This window comes from Pecten maximus, chromosome 17, assembly GCF_902652985.1.
Source record: "Pecten maximus chromosome 17, xPecMax1.1, whole genome shotgun sequence".
In the NCBI taxonomy this organism is placed as follows: Eukaryota; Metazoa; Mollusca; class Bivalvia; order Pectinida; family Pectinidae; genus Pecten; species Pecten maximus.
The window spans coordinates 16731903-16753839 of NC_047031.1; the positions used below are offsets into that span (position 1 = coordinate 16731903).

Genomic DNA, 21937 nt, shown 5'->3' on the forward strand with positions numbered 1-21937 from the left:
ACTTCTACTTATGCAGTGATGAAAATGTTCAGTCCATTGGCTGGTTTCAGCCTGTTTGAGAGTGTCAGTGTAATTAATGTAAACTTGTAATTTTTCCCATTGAAAAGATTGAGTAATCTAATTTTCAGCCTTTTTGCCCTTAGTCCATTTTCGTCTCTGATATATCAGCTGGTGGCTCCATGCTGTAGCTATATCAATTAGACTATATCCATATTCATGGCCAAAAGATGGGCCAGGATTTTGTAGTGCGCGGCCTGTAAGACAACGTTATGAGAGTAATCCCCCTTGTACTGAACTCTCGCTTCCTCGCACTCGTATGATACACAACCTTGCATTTTCAGACGTCATATTTCAACAGATTACCGGAACGGCGACCTCTTCAGAGAACATGTCCTGTTTCCCATATTACACTGAAGGAGAAGTGATAAAGGGTTTCGGACGAGGAAGTAAGGAGCTCGGAATACCAACAGGTAATAAAACGAACAGACACAATTCGATCCTTCTGGAAAATATTTTATTGACAGCTTGAAATTTATATTTGTCTGTCTACTCAAAGTCGCGTACTGTAATTCATAATACGAGTTAAAAATAGATTAACATCTGAGAAAGTGTGAAGGGGGAGTGAAACACACCCCAGATTTATACAGTCATCTCACACTGTTAAAATATCAATGTCAAATGTTAGTTTATTTACTACCCACTAATTAATATTTCATTATCTGACGCTACCTTTAATTCATGAAGTGCTATCCCTGTGCGTCACAGTATTTTTTAAGTAATGTATGATAATTGTAGATCTAATCATCCAGAATAGTGTAGATATCTATCTGTTTGTGATTATTATCATTCATTCAATACAAACACCTGCGGTGCCATGGTGAGGACAGGTAAAAATATAACTATAACGCTACAATACTAAAGAGAATACATGTTTAGTGCCTTCAAATATGAGCTCTATTATGGCAGGGGTAAAGATAGACAAAAGTGGCTAGCCTTGGAAACTGTCATAAAAAATAAACATTTTTAAGTTAAACATGTTGACAATGATCGACTTTTAAACGTTTCATTTGGAGGCTAGGTAGGTCAGTCGAATTGACGCACATGCTATGGTTCTAAAATACAGCTGTTTTCCATCATTGATGACACCAAAAATATATGTGGTGTATCCTAACAATGTGGATGCCAGTTGCAGTATATACAAATGTATACTAGTGCAGTAGGAGAGGGGAAAAGCACATCCAGACCGGGGTTCAAACCCGGGACCTCCGAACACTAGACAGATGCTCTACCAGTTGAGCTACCTGGTTGCAGATGATCGACCCAGTCCAAGTCCGCTACACAAGTATACAAAATTTAGTCTGAGTTTCCTCCATCGTTGGAAACCTACAAGTCTCTGTTCTGTCATATGTCAATAAAGTTTCGTAAGTTTCTGATGATACCTCTGGCCCTGACATCGGACTTTGACATTCTGTCAAATATACCGGACCTTTTTCTGTTGGATGTCTATATAAATCTGGTGTTAGGGCGAGAGGTTTTGGCTTCTTATCTAAACCACCAGTGGAAAGTCAAACCTTTGAGTTGCATATATAATTAGAAGTGGTGTTAGGATTATAGTGGATTAGGAAGCCAGGGCTGTCATTTGAAATTCTGACAGTAAATTGAGATACATGTACATGTAGCGTGCACCGGGTACAACAGGGTTGTCGCCTAGCTAATGCAGAATGTTACTTAACTTTGGTGTACATAAATACGACACTGCCACACAGTCGCAGAGCTGGCTATATTGGACAATGCAACTAAAATGCTCATAAATATGGACCATCGCATGTATCCTGTGTTAGTGATTGGATATTCAATTTCTTGTAGTAGTTGGGCTAATTTGTGTGAATATGCTTTAGCCAAAACACAGGAATTGCTTTGATTGTTCTTTGCCATTTTGGCTAAAAATCTAGTGAAAATAGCAATTATGTTTATAGCTATAAACCATCTCAGGATTATAGCCAAATGGCTAATTGCTAGCACTAGCCTAGCACAGGTATCATATATCATTAATATATAATGGAAATGTATACAATAGACAATATGCTGTCAAAATTTCAAACTTCGTCTGTCAAAACACCTAATTCATAATCAAGGTTAGTAAATTGACTCCACCCTGTAAGCTAGTGAAACTACCAAATTTTAGGAAACTTGTTATAATCAACTAGAAGAGTAAAGTATTCTTGTACTGTATTTATAAGCTACTGTGATCGCTGTGCCAGGAATTTATTTTTTCTACCACTAGAACACTGTGCCTCCAATTTGATATAAAAGTTTAAAAAGTAAAATTATCTATTGACTTGCCTCATATTTATTTCTGGAAATACACATATTAAAGTGATAAAGAAGTTGATATAAATTATTTCTCAATTGTTGTAAAATAAAGTTAACTATTAATATTATTTTAAGGATGTTAAGTGTCACATTATTGAAGAAAACTTTTTCTTTTTCAGCCAATTTCCCTGAGGATGTAGTGAAGAAGTTACCAGAAGAGATACAGGGCGGTGTGTATTACGGCTGGGCTAATGTAGACAATGGTCCAGTATATGAGATGGTGATGAGTATAGGAAACAACCCTTACTACAAAAATGAGAAAAGATCTATGGTGAGTTTAAATTTATCTAAAGATTTTACACAATTGAAAAAATAACGTCTCATACAGTTGTGTTGTTCTTCTAAGGACATCGTATGACTTTCATCCTCCTATAGGTTTCCTTAGTCATGGGAGGATCTAGGATTTGTTTGTCATGCAAGGGACAGCATACAGCTGTTTCGTCCTTTTAGGACTCCTTATGATCAGTGATGCTAGGGACAGTATACAGCTGTTTCATCCTTTTATGACTTGACAGTAAAGCTAGAGACATCATACAATTGTTTCATTCTTCTAGAACTTGTCAGTGGTACTGGTGACATCATACAGCTGTTTCATCCTTCTATAACTTGTCAGTGATACTAGTCACATCATACAGCTGTTTCATCCTTCTCTAGAGAACTTGTCAGTGATACTAGTGACATCATACAGCTGTTTTGTCCCTCTAGAACTTGTCGGTGATACTAGTGACATTATACAGCTGTTTTGTCCCTCTAGAACTTGTCAGTGATACTAGTGACATCATACAGCCGTTTCATTCTTCTAGAACTTGTCAGTGATACTAGTGACATCATACAGCTGTTTTGTCCCTCTAGAAGTTGTCAGTGATACTAGTGACATCATACAGCTGTTTCATTCTTCTAGAACTTGTCAGTGATACTAGTGACATTATACAGCTGTTTTGTCCCTCTAGAACTTGTCAGTGATACTAGTGACATTATACAGCTGTTTTGTCCCTCTAGAACTTGTCAGTGATACTAGTGACATCATACAGCTGTTTCATTCTTCTAGAACTTGTCGGTGATACTAGTGACGTTATACAGCTGTTTTGTCCTTCTAGGATGCACCAGTGATATTAGCTGCCAAAATGTTGTAATCCAGAAATCAAAGTTTGTCCTTGCCCTTCTTCATGGCCCTCCATGTAAATCTTAACAGTTCCTATTTTTCCCTTTTTGTATAGCTTGCTAAAAGCAGGCTCCTGATGACATTTAAAGATATCACTTTATCGGCGGTATTGACATCAGCGGTGGCACCGTTCACGCAGAGGTTTCCGTGTGATAACTCAAATGTAATATTATATTTCCCTCTTGCATAGATTTCTGTGTTTACAGTACTTACTCAGACTTGTAAAGTATTGGTCTTCTAGACTAGTGAACAATATTCTTAAATGAATTATGTTATTAATTCCTATGAGGAATTTTAATGAATGAAATATGCACTATGAGTTAATTGCTTTCTCTTTCTTTTCAGGAAACCCATATAATCCACACATTCAATGAAGACTTCTACGGTAGTACCCTAAAAACTGTTATGTTGGGATTTATACGACCGATGAAGAATTTCTCCTCTTTAGGTAAATGAGTGACTTTAATGTATGTTTCCAAGTTTACACTAGTAAAGTTTTTTAGTCATTATTTGTTTTGATAAATAGACGACTGGCCAAAAATTAGGATATTTACTTAATACAAGCTGTAGCGAGAAAATTATGGAGAAAAGTTAACACATATCAAATTAAATGTGAAATAATCTTCACTTTCTACATCTCTGTATCAAAGTAATTGAATTGCCTATCTGTCTTAATTAGCACATCAATTATATAATATATATTAATTTGTTGAATGCTAGTAAGTTTAATTAGTATCAAACTAATGTTAAAATGATACCTTAATTTGTACCCAAGTTGTTAAAGGTATATGAAGGGCCACTGTGGCCGAGTGGTTAAGATATGTCCCTACACTGGTTAAGATGTCCCAACACTTTATCACTAGTCCTCCATCTCCAGGTTGCAAGTTCGAAACCCACATGGGCAGTTGCCTGGTTTTGACCGTAGGCCAGTGGTTTTTCTCTGGGTACTCATCAGGCTTTTCCTCCACCTCCAAAACCAGGCACATCCTTTAATGACTCTGACTGCTAATAGGACGTTAGACAAAAATAAACCAAACCAAGAGATATTTGTCTTCTACTGTATACATATATTTATGAAAAAAAACTATTTTTCACATTTTCTGTTTTGACATAAAAAAAAAAAAATGGACAAACATATGAAGTCTTTTTTAAGCATGAGAGTTTGTATACCACTTCAGATATCAAGTGTATGTGTAGAGTGTTTTTATTCATGGTCAAAATACCAAGTAAACACCATATCAGGTTTAGTTATGAATTAGCTCACTGGTTACAAGTAATTATATAGAGCTAATACTCTGTTTTAATACCTGGCATCTGTGTCCAGCCCTCGAAACCAGGTCTGGTTGATGTTGAGGTGAGGAACCTGTGTTTAGTTCCCCAAAGCCTTTTAACCCCAGTTAAAACGGCAGTTCTTTTTCAGCTTTGTACTGGAGTGTTTTTTTAATAATTGTATAGATAATTTATAGTCGCGGACAGAGCTTGGCACACATGGACCAGTAATGGAAATCTTACGCTTGGATGAGAAAATTTTATGTACATTGATACCTTCACTTGCTTCAGGCAGTCCTCACTTTCTATAGCGAGCATGAAAATCTGACAGCTACTTAAAAAAATATTTTCAAAGGAATGGATTACATCATGTATTTCTTTCATAAAACTTCACTTTTTTATTGCTTAATTTATTTATTTATTTTTTATTTATTTTTTTTTCAATTTTTTGATATATTTTTTTAAATTACAACAATAATAACTTAGGTATGCTAACCATACTTTAAACAAAAACTGTTTTTTTCAACACAGCATTGTCATCTTAATGTTTTGATAGATTTTTCACTTTCAACAAGTTTTTACAATTATTGATCAGAATATTTTTTAGTTACATATATTTTCCTTTTTGTTGGTTGGTACATTAAATGCTAATATATTCACTCACACAGAGATAAGAGGAGGTATTAGAAATTCATGTGTAGAAAAAAGGGGATAAAAGTTGATACAGTAGAACACTGGATATCAGTATCTCAAATCAACCACAAAAACAGTCCATATTGATGAATATCAAACATTTTATGTTCTACCTACAGAATCAAAACATCTAGCTGAATAATCGAACAAAGTCGGTGTCTCCCAAACAGCTCTCTGTCTGCACGACTCGATTTGCATAATGATGTTTGGCCAAATTTGAAACATTACATTACAAGATATTATACAAGCATATAAAAAATTCAGGAAAAGAGTTTTTTAATAAGAAAATGTTCCACAAATACATGTATACATGATGATTTATAATATGACCTTTTCCCACTGGTTTGGGATGGGACCTTTTCCCGCTGGTTTGGGATTGGACCATTTTTCACTGGGATAGGACATTTTTGCTTCATTTTAGGAAGAAATGGTTGAACTGTTGCCCATGAGATTTTAGTTTTTTTATTAGATATATCCAACTCTACACGACATGGAACTTTTTTCTCGCTTATAATAAACATGTTATTTCTGTCAAGGATCTACAACCTCTTTACTGAATTGTGCTAAAATAAAATACAATAAAATCAAAATGGCCATAATTTCTTAGTAATCTGGAATGTCATTACAAACATTTCTCTTTTTCTTTACAGATGAACTAGTCACCGAAATCCATGCAGATATATTCCACGCCAAGGAGAAAGCTTGAACTCCCCGAGAATTCTTCCCACAAACATAGCAACTTTTTCTACGGAAGTGATAATAAACAGACATGATGCTTGATTAGAATTAGCCAATCACATACTTTGTAACAAAAGACTTTATTGATCAGGGTATTTATATAAGTGTCATTTCCCATTGATTGGAAACAACCAATATGATGCCTTGTTACGTAATGCACCAAAAGTTTGGACCAATCAGAGGTGTTTTAACATAGGCTGTCATAATGTAACTGATGTTCTATGCATCAAAAAAGGATTTATGTCAAAACGTAGAATTTTTTGTTTCTGTATGTGTCAGACACATTATATCAAATGAAAATTATGTCAATTATAAATTAATAATTTTGTTTTATTAATAACTGTATTTACATTAATTGGAGTATGAAATACAAAAATTTTTCAAAAGATCGATAAAACAAATTAAAGATGTAGCACCAAATGAACAAAAGCCGGGCCAATAGATGGAAGCACTATAAGTACATTGTGTTCATCTCGTCAACTTTGATCTTATATACATGTATGCAACATGATGAGAAATCTCCATCCCAAAAAAGTTTAACTGTAAAAAAACTTGTTTGTAACATACACTTGTATAAGCACGAGAAAACTAATTTTTGGTTATTAGAAAATAAGAGGGTCGGGGTGGGTGTAAGGGAGATAACTCTGTCACACACTTTTGGTAAAGGGACCATACAGCCTTAATAAATTTACATAGGATCAGATATGTAGCGTACTTGATACCAATATCCATGCACTGATTGATTTCATATAGGTATCTTATCAACCAAATATTGCCATAAACTAAGCCATCATTTTAAAGTTACTCTATATAATGGACTGGTCAGGTTTTGTTTTTTAAATAAATAAATAATCAAGAAAAGTATTACTGATACTATTTTTCAGAGAGAGTGGTTAAGTTTGTTGCTGCCAAAAATATTGAATCGTGACTTGTTCCACACGGACTTGACACAAGTTCAAACATAAAAAAAAACCCATTGTAAACATTTTTACTGATTATGTTATTTTTAAGGAAGGGTTCACTGCGGGAAATTTTGACTTATGATTGGAACCATGTGAACTAGAACTAAAACCTACTGTCTGTATATAAGTATAATATTGTACATGTATGTGAAGATAATGACGATGAAAATGTTGACAGCTAGTCTTTCAGAATTGTGCATAAGAAAAAGAGCTTTACTGCGAGTGATTTTTTTTTGTGAAATGTTTTCAATATTTACTGCAGATATGCTGATTAAATGTACATTGCTTTGAGGGCATTAGAATAATGTTTAAGGTATCCTTGTCTCTGAGAGAGCTAGCTTACATCTGCAATTCAATGAAATGTCTTGAAATAATTTTATCCTTTTACAGAAATGAAATTATTGGTATTTATGCTTGTCTGTTGAACTACACACCAAAACTGTCATGTTTGTTTAAAATTGAAATTGTGTTCTTATTTCTTGTTAATAACAAAGAATTATGAGTGGAGCCCTACAATATATGGCAAGAGCATTTTTATCCTCAACTAAGCCCCCTCCACTAGTGTAAAAGTTTTGTAATAAGTTTTTGGAGAGCTTATTTATAAAACACTTTCAGCTATATTATTGAAGGAAGATGGCTTAGTTGTTGGGAGAGACTTGGTTTTGGATTAAAAGAATCTTACATTGGCCTGTTCTGTGGACAGGGATATCTCAAACAATATTTATTATGTGTTTGGCTGGTCCAACCTGTGGCTTGTTTGGTACTGGCTAGCCGAACCTTTCCTTTACACCAGTGTTAAAATATCCCTGTACAGATGCCTGTTTAATTAAATTTCTCACAAACATGAAAAAGTAACAAATTTAGAGGTTTTGTGAAACCTTCTCATCACACTTTCATCAATTTCCTATGAAATGTGCATCAAATGTGATGAGGTCATCAATTATGATGTGGTTACGCTACATAAAATGATGATGTAACCTAATTTTGAGTAGCATCGTAGTGTGTGCCAGCTATAGTTTTCCCTACCCTAAGCGAGATTAATTTATTCCATCTCTACCACCTTGTGAAGTATGTGAGAAAAGTATAGTTTAGAACATAGTAGATATAATTGATAAACAGTACAGTGTGATCAGTTGTGTTTTCTCCAGCACCCATCGTGGAATTTTTTCCAGAGTCATCTCGTAGCCTAGGATACATATTTTACTGGGATAGCATTTAGTCTGAATTATCTACTTTAAAACCAGAAAAGCTTGATTTGATGTAAATTTTGTGTGTAGATACGATATCTGTAAAATTGTCTGTGTCCAGTCCTATACCAGTAAAACTGGGGGGTGTTACAGTGGATTTAATACTGTTATAGTGTCTGTTTGTCGTATTAACAGGTTTTCATTACAACATTGAGCTTTCCTACATCTCCAAAATATATAAAGTGTAATATATTGATGTCCGTCCATTTAGTTACATAACAAATGTCTTTGCTACGAAATACTGATAGAAGACTTGGTTATACATTTTTAATTGATCAAAATATTTATCAAAATTGAATTTTTTTATCAAACTTTAATAAAAAAAAAAAAAAATTTGTCATCACATCAAATAATGGTATACCTGCCAATAAAGACATTGATTCTATGGAAATGTTAGTCATCCAGTACTGTAGTTTTTTTATAGAGTAGATCATATGACTCCTTTTAGCCAATGAATGATTTTGTGTTTGTACAGTCTTTTCTGTGACAGGAGCTTTAGAACAGTTAGGAACAGCTTTATGGATGGGGAATGGAATGTTATAATGTATAATTATGATTAGTCAAAAAGATGTGTTTTTGTACCTTTGGAATGTTACAGAACATCACATACAAACCTCAGGTTTCTGCAGTATGCTCCAGTGAGGTAGCACTATAAAACGGCAAAAGTTCTGGCCTATCACAAGGAGACTTAACCACGAACATACTGCAGCCTCCCAAAACACACATACGCATGCATGTCGCACGCACGGGAGGCCGTCCTTAAATGACCTTAGCTGTTAATAGGACGTTAAACAAAATAAACCAAACTAAAATCACATTTTATTATCTATATAGAGGTACATGTATGTCCCTTTTGCTAATTTTTATGCCATGTTTATCCTCAAGTAAGCGCCTCTCTTGTGTAAAAGATTAGTAATTAAGTTTGGAGAGGCATTTTTGTAAACAACATTTAGCTTACTATATCAAAATGAAGATGGAGACTTCATGGTGTGCGAGAGGCTTAATTTTGGCTAGTTACGGTACATGTAATTAATAAAGTTGGGTCGGGTTAGTATGACCAGAGCTATTTGTAATAAGAACAGACAATATTAATGTTATTATACATTATGAGAAGTCTTGACAAAGATCGACAAAGTCTGTATACATATCTGCAAGGCCGGTTAGATGCATACATCAGACGCTACATTTTAACGTGACAAAGAGAGAAACAAAGAGGCCCCTTGGACCGCAGTATTAAAGTAGCAAACAGGCATATAACTATAGTCTAGTGAGGTTGGTTACTAAATATCTTGTGATACTGTCTGGTTTTTCGCATTGATATCTTTCCTAAATTTGTTTAAAAAATGTTGATGGTATAAGGAGTTTTTATGTACAATATATCGAGGTTTAGGTCAAAATTAGCATGATATTGTGTCGGTTTTGTCCGGCAAATTTATGTACTAAGGCATGTCTTTTGTCATGAAATATCATTTTTACGAATTTTAGTTTTGTTATTCAGAGTACAAACAAAGGATATGTTAGACATGGTGTTGGTGATTTAGAGTAGGTTATAAAATATATATAAACATATTTATAATATAATCGACCTATTATCCGGTAAATTAACGATAGCTATCCATACATTTTTTTTCCATATCTCACTACTGTAATATACCCTATAGGGTCTTTGTGGAGCTGCACCAGTCAGACATTGATTGTGATGTCATAATATGGACAATGACATCATGTATTTAAAAATTACGGAACAAAATCTCTGCCAGCATTTGATTTTGTCCTCTACATTTTGACTTTAAAACCTGCATGTCTAAATGTAAGCTTTCAGATTTATGTGAAAAACAGTATCTTAAACTTGTTTTCATTTTAAATTATATTTTATAAAACTTGTCTTAAAGTTTAAGTTTTTTTTGTGAGCCTTTAATAAGAACTTTTTAGACTTGTTTCATAAAATACCATTTAAAGTGAAAACTCATTGAAGATCCTACGAATACATGAATGTTCATTACTAATACTGAATTACAAAACCAGCTATTTCAGTATTTTAGGAACCAGGACACTTTCACCCATGCCTATATCTTTTTTAGGTTATTTTGGAAATATAATTAGACAGTATAAACTGTAAGTGTAGTTCAAAGTCGAGAAAAGTTTTTACAAAAAGCTCCAAACAGTATCATAAGTGATACATACCGTTATGTAGTGTAGCGGAACTGGACTGGGCTGAACCCTGACGGCATGGTAGTTCAAATGGTGTCAGTCTAGAGTTTGAAGGTCCAGGGTTTGAGTCTCAGTCTGGTCATTGCACTTACGTAAAAAGTTATTTAATTTTCTGTAGTAGGTGTTATTTATTACAAACTCCAGAAGAGCCATGACATTTGTTGTCTCTGTTCATGCTATAATGACGTTTTTTTAAAAATATTGTTCAATTCAAACCAATTTAAAGTGTCGACCATGAAATAATCTTTTATCACTTGTCCAGTACATCAACATACCAGTAAGTATCTGTCATTTAGAAAAAAACTCATCAGTTTAAAATTGCCATTTCTTAAACCTGCTTTTATCTCGTGAATCGTCTGTACTGTTGTTTAATTTAAGGACTTGTTGATGTTGTTAGTTGTTGAAGATTCTATATCTGCTGTTATTGTATGTAAACAGTTTAACTGGACATGGTGTGATTGTGTGAAGATGTGTATGATTTTGTACAGAATAAAATCAGACAGAAGTTCAAAATGTGTTTGTTTTCTTCAATGTTAAATCAATTATTTTTAGCTCAGCTGGTCCAAAGGACCAAGGTGAGCTTATGCCATACTGTGACGTCTGGTGTCTGTCTGTCCATCAACAAGTTACTTCTTCTAAACCTCTGATCAGAATTTTATCAAATTTGATAGGAAGCATCCCTAGGTTATTGGGATTCAAACTGGTGGCTGACCCCCCTTCAGATCCCCACCCCATACCCATATATACAATGTAGCATTGCTGGGCATCAAGCGATGAACACAATCCTGGTGTAAAAATAAGCCAACAGGTCTTTCCCAACCCCCAAGAGTTTTTAGGTTTCTTTAAACACAATCATGTTGAATCTTGACTTCGTTTCTAGGTTATAAGCAGTTGAGATCCCCGTAATCATTCATATAACATTGTTAGACATTAACAAATATAACATGATTATTATTTTAATGATTGCTCAAATAAACCAGGTGAGTGATACATGCCCTCTTGGCCTCTTGTTTGTGGAATGCATTTAGTGGAAAGAAGTAAGAGTACACCTATAATTTCTTGAACTGAAATGTCTTGGCAGATGTAAAACAAATTTTAAAACAGATTTACAAATTCCTGACTTTACTGACAACAGACTCCTGATGTTAATTTACAAAAAGCCTCCAGGATTCAGCATGAATTTCCAACCCACAATCCATATACTATTTACGTGTGATCTGTGGGTTGTTAAGTCAAGTCATCTGTAGCAAAAGCTTCCGTTACATAACTAGGGGAATATTTTTCAAAAACAAAAATTATTTTCTGTAGACAACAGTGATACTGAAGGGTACCATTTAGGTGATTTATAAATCTTCACTGTTTGAAAATCTTTTCTATAAATTTAATTATTTGAAAACCTGGAGAAGAGGACCAGAGGGCCTGTATCACTCACCTGGATTTCAGCAAATATGAAGAAACCTGGGTAACTTATATTACACAAATGTTTTCAGTGTGGAATCTGCCACAACATTGCAGTGCCATGCAGTAATGAAATTAGTGAACATGGAGCTTTCTGATTCTAAAGAAGATTTAAAGCCCCATTATTTGTTTAACTGAATCCACGCGACATTGGGATACTTCCTACCAGCTTCAGTAAATTCTGATCAGCCGTCAAGAAGTCGGTTGACAGCCAGATCCGGATGCCATGGCATGGCGTTACAACTCTTTACATATCTATTAGTGACAACAGACACCAGACTTACTAATAGTTGACTTAGCGAACAACAGACACCTGACTTACTAATAGTTGACTTAGCGAACAACAGACACCTGACTTACTAATAGTTGACTTAGCGAACACCAGACTTACTAATAGTTGACTTAGCGAACACCAGACACCAGACTTACTAATAGTTGACTTAGCGAACACCAGACTTACTAATAGTTGACTTAGCGAACACCAGACTTACTAATAGTTGACTTAGCGAACAACAGACACCAGACTTACTAATAGTTGACTTAGCGAACACCAGACTTACTAATAGTTGACTTAGTGAACAACAGACACCAGACTTACTAATAGTTGACTTAGCGAACACCAGACTTACTAATAGTTGACTTAGTGAACAACAGACACCAGACTTACTAATAGTTGACTTAGCGAACACCAGACTTACTAATAGTTGACTTAGCGAACACCAGACTTACTAATAGTTGACTTAGCGAACACCTGACTTACTAATAGTTGACTTAGCGAACACCAGACTTACTAATAGTTGACTTAGCGAACACCTGACTTACTAATAGTTGACTTAGCGAACACCAGACTTACTAATAGTTGACTTAGTGAACAACAGACACCAGACTTACTAATAGTTGACTTAGCGAACACCAGACTTACTAATAGTTGACTTAGTGAACAACAGACACCAGACTTACTAATAGTTGACTTAGCGAACACCAGACTTACTAATAGTTGACTTAGCGAACACCAGACACCAGACTTACTAATAGTTGACTTAGTGAACAACAGACACCAGACTTACTAATAGTTGACTTAGCGAACACCAGACTTACTAATAGTTGACTTAGCGAACACCAGACTTACTAATAGTTGACTTAGCGAACACCTGACTTACTAATAGTTGACTTAGCGAACACCAGACTTACTAATAGTTGACTTAGCGAACAACAGACACCAGACTTACTAATAGTTGACTTAGCGAACGACAGACACCAGACTTACTAATAGTTGACTTAGCGACCAACAGCCACCTGACTTACTAATAGTTGACTTAGCGAACACCAGACTTACTAATAGTTGACTTAGCGAACGACAGACACCTGACTTACTAATAGTTGACTTAGCGAACAACAGACACCTGACTTACTAATAGTTGACTTAGCGACCAACAGCCACCTGACTTACTAATAGTTGACTTAGCGAACAACAGACACCAGACTTACTAATAGTTGACTTAGCGAACACCAGACTTACTAATAGTTGACTTAGCGACCAACAGCCACCTGACTTACTAATAGTTGACTTAGCGACCAACAGCCACCTGACTTACTAATAGTTGACTTAGCGAACAACAGACACCAGACTTACTAATAGTTGACTTAGCGAACAACAGACACCAGACTTACTAATAGTTGACTTAGCGAACACCAGACTTACTAATAGTTGACTTAGCGAACAACAGACACCAGACTTACTAATAGTTGACTTAGCGAACGACAGACACCAGACTTACTAATAGTTGACTTAGCGACCAACAGCCACCTGACTTACTAATAGTTGACTTAGCGAACACCAGACTTACTAATAGTTGACTTAGCGAACGACAGACACCTGACTTACTAATAGTTGACTTAGCGAACAACAGACACCTGACTTACTAATAGTTGACTTAGCGACCAACAGCCACCTGACTTACTAATAGTTGACTTAGCGAACAACAGACACCAGACTTACTAATAGTTGACTTAGCGAACACCAGACTTACTAATAGTTGACTTAGCGACCAACAGCCACCTGACTTACTAATAGTTGACTTAGCGACCAACAGCCACCTGACTTACTAATAGTTGACTTAGCGAACAACAGACACCAGACTTACTAATAGTTGACTTAGCGAACAACAGACACCAGACTTACTAATAGTTGACTTAGCGAACACCAGACTTACTAATAGTTGACTTAGCGAACAACAGACACCTGACTTTGATTTACAAATTCCTGACTTTACTGACAACAGACTCCTGATGTTAATTTACAAAAAGCCTCCAGGATTCGGCATGAATTTCCAACCCACAATCCATATATATATGTATATGTGTGATCTGTGGGTTGTTAAGTGTCAAGTCTCTGTAGCAAAAGCTACCGTTACATAACTAGGGGAATATTTTTCAAAAACAAAAATTATTTTCTGTAGACAACAGTGATACTGAAGGGTACCATTTAGGTGATGTATAAATCTTCACTGTTTGAAAATCTTTTCTATAAATTTAATTATTTGAAAACCTGGAGAAGAGGACCAGAGGGCCTGTATCACTCACCTGGATTTCAGCAAATATGAAGAAACCTGGGTAACTTATATTACACAAATGTTTTCAGTGTGGAATCTGCCACAACATTGCAGTGCCATGCAGTAATGAAATTAGTGAACATGGAGCTTTCTGATTCTAAAGAAGATTTAAAGCCCCATCATTTGTTTAACTGAATCCATGCGACATTGGGATTACTTCCTACCAGCTTCAGTAAATTCTGATCAGCCGTCAAGAAGTCGGTTGACAGCCAGATCCGGATGCCATGGCATGGCGTTACAACTCTTTACATATCTATTTAAACAACAAACAGTGGTTTTAATGTTGGTATAGTCGATATGGCAGCAAGATGTATGGTGGGCAAATGCCATGGGAAACTGCTGCATTTGACATCCAATCATCTTTCTGTCATATTGACTATAACAACATTAAAACAACTGTTCAATACTTATATTTACATTGCCTTTTAATACCAATTTGTTATTTTGAAAACTGAGCCAATAAAAAATTTACTGCCTTTTTTGTGTCACATGACCCGCTGGATGTTATAGCCCGAGGCACTGGTGTTATAGGTGTATGGTGGCAACTGCCTCTTAGCATTGTGTCAATGGGAAATATGGAGCAAATGTAAATATACATGTTTGATGGGAGACTGACCACTAGGGTCAAACATGTACCAGACAGCTAAAATGAGTTACCACGGGTGTAGGGTGTCTCATGGTGACATGGACGGACCGATATCACTGTATCACATCAGCTGATCATTCCATCCTTTGAGGTATTTATAATTCCTTTAAACTGTGAGAAAAGGCCCCAATAGAATCAGTCCTGGTGTGGCCTTGAGAGGCTCCCTATGTGGATGTATTCCCTTTGGAAGAATGGTAACGTGTAAGCTCATGCCATGCATATAATCAATGTGTAACAGGAGAGGAGAAAATGTAGCGGCCAGACCGGGGTTCGAACCCAGGACCTCCGAACACTAGCCAGATACTCTACCAGGCCAATTGAGCTACCTGGTCACCGATGATCGACCCAATCCAGTCCCGCTACACACCTCCCTCCTTTTTTCCAAGTCTTCGTCCTCGAAGACACACGAGACCCTTATACCACCACCGTGGGTATTTCAGTTAGTCGCCAATTTTGTAACAGGAGAGGAGAAAATGTAGTGGCCAGACCGGGGTTCAAACCCGGGACCTCCAAACACTAGCCGGATGCTCTACCAATTGAGCTACCTGGTCACTGATGATCGACCCAGTCCAGTCCTGCTACAAATGTCTGTGGAATACTTGTTATTAACATTCCACATTTATACTTATAAGAGTTGTCGCTGTTACATTAAATATAGCATAGAGGTTCACAATACACCTATCATATCAAAGGTGTTCCGATTACAGTGTGTAGTGAATATCTGTATACTGGTACTCTCCTCAATTAGAGGAGGGAAACTACAAAACCTGTCTAATACGACACCTGATGAGTGCTTACATATATCCATCAGTAGATGTTATACAGGATTTTTATAAAATATTTACATATAAATTCTTTTTTTTTTTAATTCTACCCACTTTGTCAATAATGTTGGATACCACAGGCTGTCGAATTAAATTTGTATAAATGAATGTAAAGACCTACTCATCCTCACAATTCAGGAACTGCGCTAATCAAGAAAGTCACCCTTAGAGTACAAATGAAAGACCTACACTTTCATGTTTTATATAATGTCAGATACCACAGGGTGTCAAATTAAACAGGTGGAATTTGTATCTATAGATGAAAGCAAAGACCTACTCATCCTTGTAATCCGGGATTGCAATCATCAAGAAAGTCACCCATGGAGTGCCAACAGGAGACCTACACTTTCATGTTTTATCTACTTTTTTGTTGTTATGTTCTTCTTTTGGACAAGCTGTTCAAAATATTATAATCAAGTCAGTTGATACATTAAAATAAAAAACGAAACAACATACACATTTTTAAGAAATATTATTTTCTCACAAATAAATTTGTCTACCACAACATACATATCTAACACAAACAGATCTTAGGATTGAATTGAAATGCATTACCCAATAAGTATATATATATATATCTTCAGTACATATATATTTCACAAATGAATGAGACTACGTAATGGTTTATCAACTACAGCAGATTTTTTGAAGAATCTAAAAAAAATATTTTTTAATTATTGATATTAATTATATTAGCACACAATGAACATTTACAAAAAAAAAGATATATATTTATATAAGTATGATTTTTTACATAATGTTACAATGTATGTCATAATCACAAATTTTTTACATTTTATAATATCATATTATTTTCTTAATGTAACAATCTTGGGTTTTAAACTACTTTTCACATAAAATTGTGATATTTACAATGTAACAATAATATCCAGCTCTGATCAAGATATTTTACATAATATTATCATATGTATAATAAATTTATGATATCATTATAATATGTAATTTATAGTCAAGACTTAATATATCTATGTTGTAAGTCTTGTATTTGATAGAATAAAATACAGATACACACCTATTTTACACAATACATGTATTTGGATATAAAGAAATATAATCTACAGTAACTAAACATTTAATGAATTGTGAAGAAAATACTAAAATATTGCAATATACAGATTGCTGTTTCCAAACATGATCAGAAATAAACATCTAGATTTTAAATGAAAATGTACAGTATAAATGGATGCCAGTTCTCAACACAGTAAATCTGATCTATCAGAGTTACTTCCCTTCGTTTGGGGAGGAGAATGAATATGTAGAATCAAAACAACGTCTGAAATTTTGAAGAAAAAAAAAGGTCCAGCCAAAATTTGGTCGAGTGAAGAGCTTGAAAGTTGTAAGAATTTGTCACATTTGACTGCTGTCAATACAACAAGTTTAATTCATTCTGTGGATTAAAATCCAAACCTAGTGCAGTGGAACTCAATCTTATTGCAAACATCTTGATTTTTAATTAATAAATCACAAATACAAACTACCTCCGGTAGCTCCATCTTTGGTATAACAATATGAAGTTTCTACAATCGAACCAAAATTCTTAATACGGTATGTGTATAAGAATTTAGCTTTTAAATATTTCTAATGACTGTTTGTCATTCATTAAGAGATTTTTTTTCCATTAAAAGTTTTATGCTATCTAGCAAAGTATCAATATTTCTATTCTAAATAATAGAAAAAAAAAAATTTGATATCATTAATACCAGTTTAACCAGAAAATCCTTAAAACAAAGGGAGACAACCCTTTTTTCTTGAATTACAACTCACGAAATTATTTTTTTGAAATAATAGCACTCCTGCCTTCTAACAAGCAGAATGGGAGAACTCTGTGTATACTTCCATCATAAACATGATTTACTGTCGCTTTTAATATCAGAAACAAATAAATTTTCAAAATCAAATTTGTCATTATTTTCTTAAAATCAAACTACACATCATTAAAATGTTCCTTCCCAACACTGATATATTACTTTCAATTTGAATATTTCCAATTAATATAAGCACCTGTATTCTGTTAAAATACCTATATGCCTATAAGGGCAACATTTAAACTCTAAATTAATGTAGGGAATTGTCATACAGTTTTCTCTGTATGTACAAAGTAACCAGAACTATTCATGGTAAGTTCTTTAAAAACTTAAATTAAGAAGTAAAATATATTTTTGAGACTGAAATAGATCTCTTCAAAATTTGTAAAAAGTGCTGAAACTTTTGAAGAAATTGAAAGTTTAAAAAAAATATTAAAATACATACCATGCATAAAATATGCCTTTCCTTGACATGATCATAAGATATTTCTAACCAAGCAATTTAAACAAATGTTTTGAATGACAAGAAACTTGGAATACACTTGTAGTTCACATCAGACCCAAATATATATGTAACTGATATTATTTGCAATGTATGTCACAGATTGAAAGACAATCATTGCTTCGACTATCATGATATAGACAAATGAAAATTCCATCAAATTAGAATATGTTGAAAATAAATTTCAAGTAAATTGGACCATTGACCATATTTAATAAGCTCAACTGTGTACAGGAAGTTTCCATACGAAATCCGAGTGGAAGAAGAAATTCTTTTTTTTTCTTACATACCACGAATAAAAAAAATAGTAAAATCCAGAGTCTTTGGTTAAATGACGAACGATATAATATCAACAAATCAGAGCCCAGTTGTTCAAAGGGTGATTAAGCTAATCACAGTTTAGCTACAATTTTAAAATCATAATAAAACCATTTCTGGTAAAACTAACTTAACAACATTTTATGTAATCATAACCCTCGTCAGTCTCTTCCTTCCTGCCATTTTAATGAATAAATACACACAAGTTTTAAAGTAAAGGAGAAATGAGATTTTCACTTAACAAGTGATTAAGCTAATCACCTTCTGAAAAACTGGGCCCAGTAACGAAAGTAACTTTTTCAGTTTCAATTAACACACTCATCCTCTTCTTCTGAAAAAGGTGGAAGTCATTTAAAGGAGCAGATTCGCTTATGAGGTCAAATATGGTAAAACTTTAAAGGAATACCTAAAGTTTGTTACTGCTGTGATTCGGATCATATCTTTTTCATAAATTAGAAACATCCCTGAAGAACTCTGTACTTCCAAAGATACAAGTTAAATGTACATGCACTTAATGAACATCTATAAAGATATTTTTCCTTGTGAGATCAGAACAAATATCTCTTTTTTTGAAATACTGTAGGAAATTTTAGAATTTCTCTGAAAGTCATTGGTTAAAAGACCACAGATTGTACAGTACCTGATGTCCAGTAAAGGATTCATTTCTATGGCATTCAATAAACACACCCATCCCCTGACTAAAAAAAAAGATAAAGAGTGCATTTAAGGGATAGGCCTCCGCTTCATTAAATTAATGTTCATTAAATTAAGATAATTTCAGACCTTGAAATTTTCCCAAGGAAGCATTATTGAGAAAAATTTTACCTAGGGAAACTTTTCTAAACTAGAACATTGATGATACTGAGGCTTACTAAGATGTAAACGGTAAATTAAAGCATTGTTATGGCAATTAATGATAGATTAATTACTGAATTAACAAACAAGTGAAAAAATAAACATCTAACATAATGTTATCTAATTTATATTAACAACCTATGTAGGAAAATTACAACAATGGTTTGTGAAAATATTTTTTCTCAAGTACAATGTATTCACATCACCATCTAGTGAAAAGGAACGGATATATTCTTTCTATATACATGTGTATATATATACATACTTGATGTGCACACATATGAAAATGTTATAATTTTACAAATTACACAATGCGTATCTATCACACAGGAGAATATATACTTGTACATATTAATTAAATATTCAAAACCACTAGGTTAGATTATCCAATGACAATAGATTTAAAAAATAAAATCGTCAGTATGTGTGTTTTTCACCAGGAAAACTAAATATATCATCAAATACCCCTATAACATGTTGGTGTATACATCTTCAGGATTTAATGAAAGCTTTTTGTGATAAAGAATTATGTAAATATATACAAAGTTTAAGTATATTATTGACAAACACTGCCGTATGGGTTTTCTGTGGTATATTTAACACACATAAATATGAATATTTATAAGAAATGATCATGAAAGGTAAAAGTACATCAAGTGAAACCTGACTTTACTGACAAACAGTGTCAGATATGACAGTGGAGTATGTCACCGTTCGGTTGGGTACGGTTGGATGGATGTTGTTAATGTCAGTGGTTGGTGAAGTCAGTGGTTGGTGAAGTCAGTGTTGGCTGTTCAAGTCAGTGGTTGGTGAAGTCAGTAGTTGGTTAAGTCAGTAGTTGGTTAAGTCAGTAGTTGGTGAAGTCAGTAGTTGGTTAAGTCAGTAGTTGGTGAAGTCAGTGGTTGGTGAAGTCAGTAGTTGGTTAAGTCAGTGGTTGGTGAAGTCAGTGGTTGGTGAAGTCAGTGTTAGTGAAGTCAGTGGTTGGTGAAGTCAGTGTTGGCTGTTCAAGTCGGTGGTTGGTGAAGTCGGTGGTTGGTGAAGTCAGTGGTTGGTGAAGTCAGTGGTTGGTGAAGTCAGTGTTGGCTGTTCAAGTCGGTGGTTGGTGAAGTCGGTGGTTGGTGAAGTCGGTGGTTGGTGAAGTCAGTGGTTGGTGAAGTCAGTGGTTGGTGAAGTCGGTTGGTGAAGTCAGTGTTGGCTGTTCAAGTCGGTGGTTGGTGAAGTCGGTGGTTGGTGAAGTCAGTAGTTGGTGTGGTTGGTGAAGTCAGTGGTTGGTGAAGTCAGTGGTTGGTGAAGTCAGTGGTTGGTGAAGTCAGTGTTGGCTGTTCAAGTCGGTGGTTGGTGAAGTCAGTGGTTGGTGAAGTCAGTGGTTGGTGAAGTCGGTGGTTGGTGAAGTCGGTGGTTGGTGAAGTCAGTGGTTGGTGAAGTCAGTGGTTGGTGAAGTCAGTGGTTGGTGAAGTCGGTGGTTAGTGAAGTCAGTAGTTAGTGAAGTCAGTAGTTAGTGAAGTCAGTGTTGGCTGTTCAAGTCCATGGTTGGTGAAGTCAGTAGTTGGTGTGGTTGGTGAAGTCAGTGGTTGGTAAAGTCAGTGGTTGGTGAAGTCAGTGGTTGGTGAAGTCGGTGGTTGGTGAAGTCGGTGGTTGGTGAAGTCAGTGGTTGGTGAAGTCAGTGGTTGGTGAAGTCAGTGTCAGCATGGTGAAGTCAGTGGTTGGTGAAGTCAGTAGTTGGTGAAGTCGGTGGTTGGTGAAGTCAGTGTCTGCAATGACAGTGTAGTGTGTTGACGTTATGCTGGATATGGTTGGATAATATAGGATGTTGTCAGTGGTCGGTAAAATCAGGTTTCACTATGAGCATGTATTTATAATGCTGTAACAACACACAAGGCCTTTGACACAGGAAAATCAATCTATCATTATTTTTTTTTCAAAGTACTGAAAATATCTATCATCTACCGCTATATAACAACCATTTTCTAACAATGCTGATCCCATTATGTATAATAATATCTTGGTAAGGAGCTCAGGAGACCAGCAACGAAACTTTGACTCACAGTAAAAGATTGGTTTATTGCAGGACTATGAAATATGTTTAAATGTAAGCTAGGGCATATAATAAAAAGTCTTAATGACAGACATGTGCTTATTGACAGACATGGACTTATTGGCAGACACAGGTTTATTGACAAACACTGGCTTATTGACAAACACTGGCTTACTGACAGACACACGCTTATTGTTTTAAATCTG

General features: G+C 35.0%; 1 protein-coding gene across 1 annotated transcript; it reads left to right on the top strand.

Moving 5' to 3' along the window:
- Nucleotides 1-298: 298 nt before the first annotated feature.
- Nucleotides 299-11168, top strand: LOC117315038 (riboflavin kinase-like). Its single transcript, XM_033869175.1, is given in 5 exon segments — nucleotides 299-470; nucleotides 2493-2644; nucleotides 3881-3983; nucleotides 6148-6194; nucleotides 6196-11168. Coding segments are annotated over 5 exon segments (531 nt in total). The 5' UTR covers nucleotides 299-316; the 3' UTR covers nucleotides 6271-11168.
- Nucleotides 11169-21937: the final 10769 nt, after the last annotated feature.